The 2650-nt window shown below is 64.0% G+C and overlaps 1 protein-coding gene across 1 annotated transcript in view; it reads right to left on the bottom strand.

Annotated features, from left to right (window-relative positions):
* The window catches only part of ECEL1 (endothelin converting enzyme-like 1), an 8815-nt gene extending 7208 nt beyond the window's left edge, over positions 1-1607 (bottom strand). The window contains exon 1 of the mRNA XM_014945798.1: positions 731-1607. Within this exon, the coding sequence (XP_014801284.1) occupies positions 731-1474 (744 nt within the window). The 5' untranslated portion in view covers positions 1475-1607. The remainder of the gene's footprint in view (positions 1-730) is intronic.
* Between the last annotated feature and the right edge of the window lie 1043 nt (positions 1608-2650).

Below are 2650 nucleotides of genomic sequence, written 5' to 3'. Positions count from 1 at the left end.
TCCCCACCATGCCCACCCCCCCTCATACCCACCATGTCCCTGCTATGCCCACCCTCCATGTCCACCACAATGTCCCCACCATGCCATTGCTGTGTCCCCACTGCTATGCTGTCACCATGGACCTCTATGCCCATCGCCGTGCCCACCATGGCATCCCTGCCATGCCATTGCTGTGCCCCCACCATGCCCACCACCGCACTCCCACACCTCATCAAGGGTGCTTTAGGCTTGGCCACCCAGACAAAGCCTACCCATGCCCTGGTGGCACCACAGGGTGAGGGACACTGGCTAGCAGGGGTGGGAAAGGCTGAAAAAGCCATGGGCAAATGCCCTGGCACCCTGGCCCAGTGCTGTGGGGCTGGTGGACATCCCACTGTCACTGCCTCTGTGTACAGATGGCAGCCAGAAGGCCAAGGTGAGGGGCTTGGCTGCCAGCACTCTGGACACTCTGGTGCCCTGCTGGGCTGTCCCCAGCACCCAGGTGAGTACCATTGCTTCACTCTCTATGTCCCCCTGCCCATGCCCCCAGACCTGTCCTGGTAGTGCCACCCTCACCCCGGGGCAGCCTGACACAGGGGTGCCATGATGGGAAGACAGGGGGGTCCCCAGGGATGGGGGCTGTTCCCAGCCAAGCCCACCACAACAAGGATAGCGAGTGGCACCTGGGGGGGTGTCCCCAGCACAAGAGGATGGGGGGCAGGGAACAGCCCCAGGGACAGGGTGCCCTCACCCGGATGACGTAGCGGGAGGTGTTCCTCTCATCCAGGCTGACGGTGAGGGAGAAGAGCACAGCAGCGCTGTAGACCCCCTGCGTCTTGTAGAGCAGCTCGTTGAGGTCCCCGCGGCCCGGGGGGGCGTCCCAGCCACCGCACTCCCCAATGACCTCCAGCATGGGCCGCGGGCCCAGCCGGTCGATCTCAGCCCGGTCCAGGCACGAGCGGAAAAACTCCTTGACCTTCCTCTCGGCCGAGCTGGGGGCTCGGCGCCGCACGGGGCGGCTCAGCAGCGCCCGCAGCTTGGCCTCGTTCTGCTCGGCGATGGCCCCGATGGTGCCGTACACCAGCTTGTCCTCGGGGATGCCGTGTCGCCGGAGCCAGCCGCCACAGGCGAAGGAGTAGAAGTCCTGGCAGGGGTCGATGGTGGCATCCATGTTGGCGCTGAGGAAGCGGGACGCCCGCAGGAAGGCCTTCTTCTCCTGGCACCCCTCCAGGCAGTAGCTGTCCCCTTCAGCCGCCAGGTACTTGAGGACCAACATGCACGTCAAGATGACGCAGAGCCCCGCGGCGAACACCAGCCCTGAGAGCAGGCAGACCTCCCGGCGGCTCCAGCGTGGCAGCCCCCCGCGGCGTTTCTTGGCCCCAGTGCCCAGCTGGAGGGCGAAGCCGTTGGGCAGGGTACCACTCTGGTACTTGCTCACGTACTTCACCTCCTGGAACTCATCGTAATGGGCCGTCAGTGAGTAGGTCTTCTCCATGGCCGGGGATGGGGGTCCCCGCAGGCAGCACCGGCATGGAGGGGCTCAGGGCAGGTTGAGGGTAGGCTCTGGCACCCCACGGTTCATACTGGAGCTGTGACCATCTCAGAGGTAGGTGGTGGAGGGTGCCCGGGTGAGTCAGGAAGCTCCTGGAAAAGGCAGAGGAGGTGGTTGAAGGGAGTTTGGGGAGGAGCAAGGCTGGGGTTGGGGAGGGGGGGGAGGTTGCTTCTTGCCGTCATCACTCCCTGTGTCACCTGCCTGTGTACCCCACTGGTGGCAGCGAGACTGGTCCCAGTGCCAGGAGCTTGGTGGCAGCTCTACCCCATGGCTGTCCCCTCTGCCAGCCCCTCAGGGCGCTGCCTGCAGAGTCACAGGCAGATTTCAGTCCTTGGCACAGCTCCATCCCGCAGACCCCCCACACTCTTCCAGGGCACCGGTGAGAGCACTCACATTGGGTGGGTGGCTGGGGTGGTCCAGCAAGCCCATCCTCATGAGGCACCATAAAAGCTCTTCCCGGCCTGGGTGAGGTGGGGGGGGGCGTCACAGTGCTACCAATCCGTCTGGGTGGGCTATGGAGGAGGGTGAGCAGCTTGAAGAAGAGGGGCTTTGGGGAAATTTGAGGGGCTGTGGGGAGATTTGAGGGGGAGGGTGTTGGGTTGGGGTGGTGTGGCCCTGCGTCAGGTTTCCTCGCCTTGCATTGTGTTGGGTTGGGTCGTGGTGTGCCGTGTTGCATTGCGTTGTGTCAAATTGTGGTGCGGCGCGTGATGCGTGCGCAAAGTTAATTCTAGTCTTTGGGGGGGGGCGTGTGGGGGGGAAACCTGGACCCCACAGACATCTCCCAGCATTTCCCCACCACCACCACCACCATCCACCCAACCCCTCTCTGCTAGACGCTGACCGATGGGCAGGGGTATTTGGCAGAGGTGCTGAGCTGGGGAGGAGGGGGTCTGTCCATGGGGAAAGGAGCGTGGGGGCATGGATGGACTGAGAGGGTGGGCTTCAAAAGGGGACCCCAATCCTTGCTTGGCACAGAATGGCATCCGGATTTGCAGGTGGGAGAGGACACGCTGGGGACAAAGAGCTGTGTGGGAGGTGGCTGGTATCCCTGCGGTGGAGCAATCGCCACCCCCTCCTCACCCCCCCCAAGCCCCACGGCCCCCTCTCCCTCTACAACTT

The sequence above is a fragment of the Calidris pugnax genome, unplaced genomic scaffold, assembly GCF_001431845.1.
Source record: "Calidris pugnax isolate Ruff unplaced genomic scaffold, ASM143184v1 scaffold111, whole genome shotgun sequence".
Classification (NCBI taxonomy): Eukaryota; Metazoa; Chordata; class Aves; order Charadriiformes; family Scolopacidae; genus Calidris; species Calidris pugnax.
Note: the sequence above shows the minus strand (reverse complement) of the source record. Positions and strands in the feature narration are given on the sequence as shown.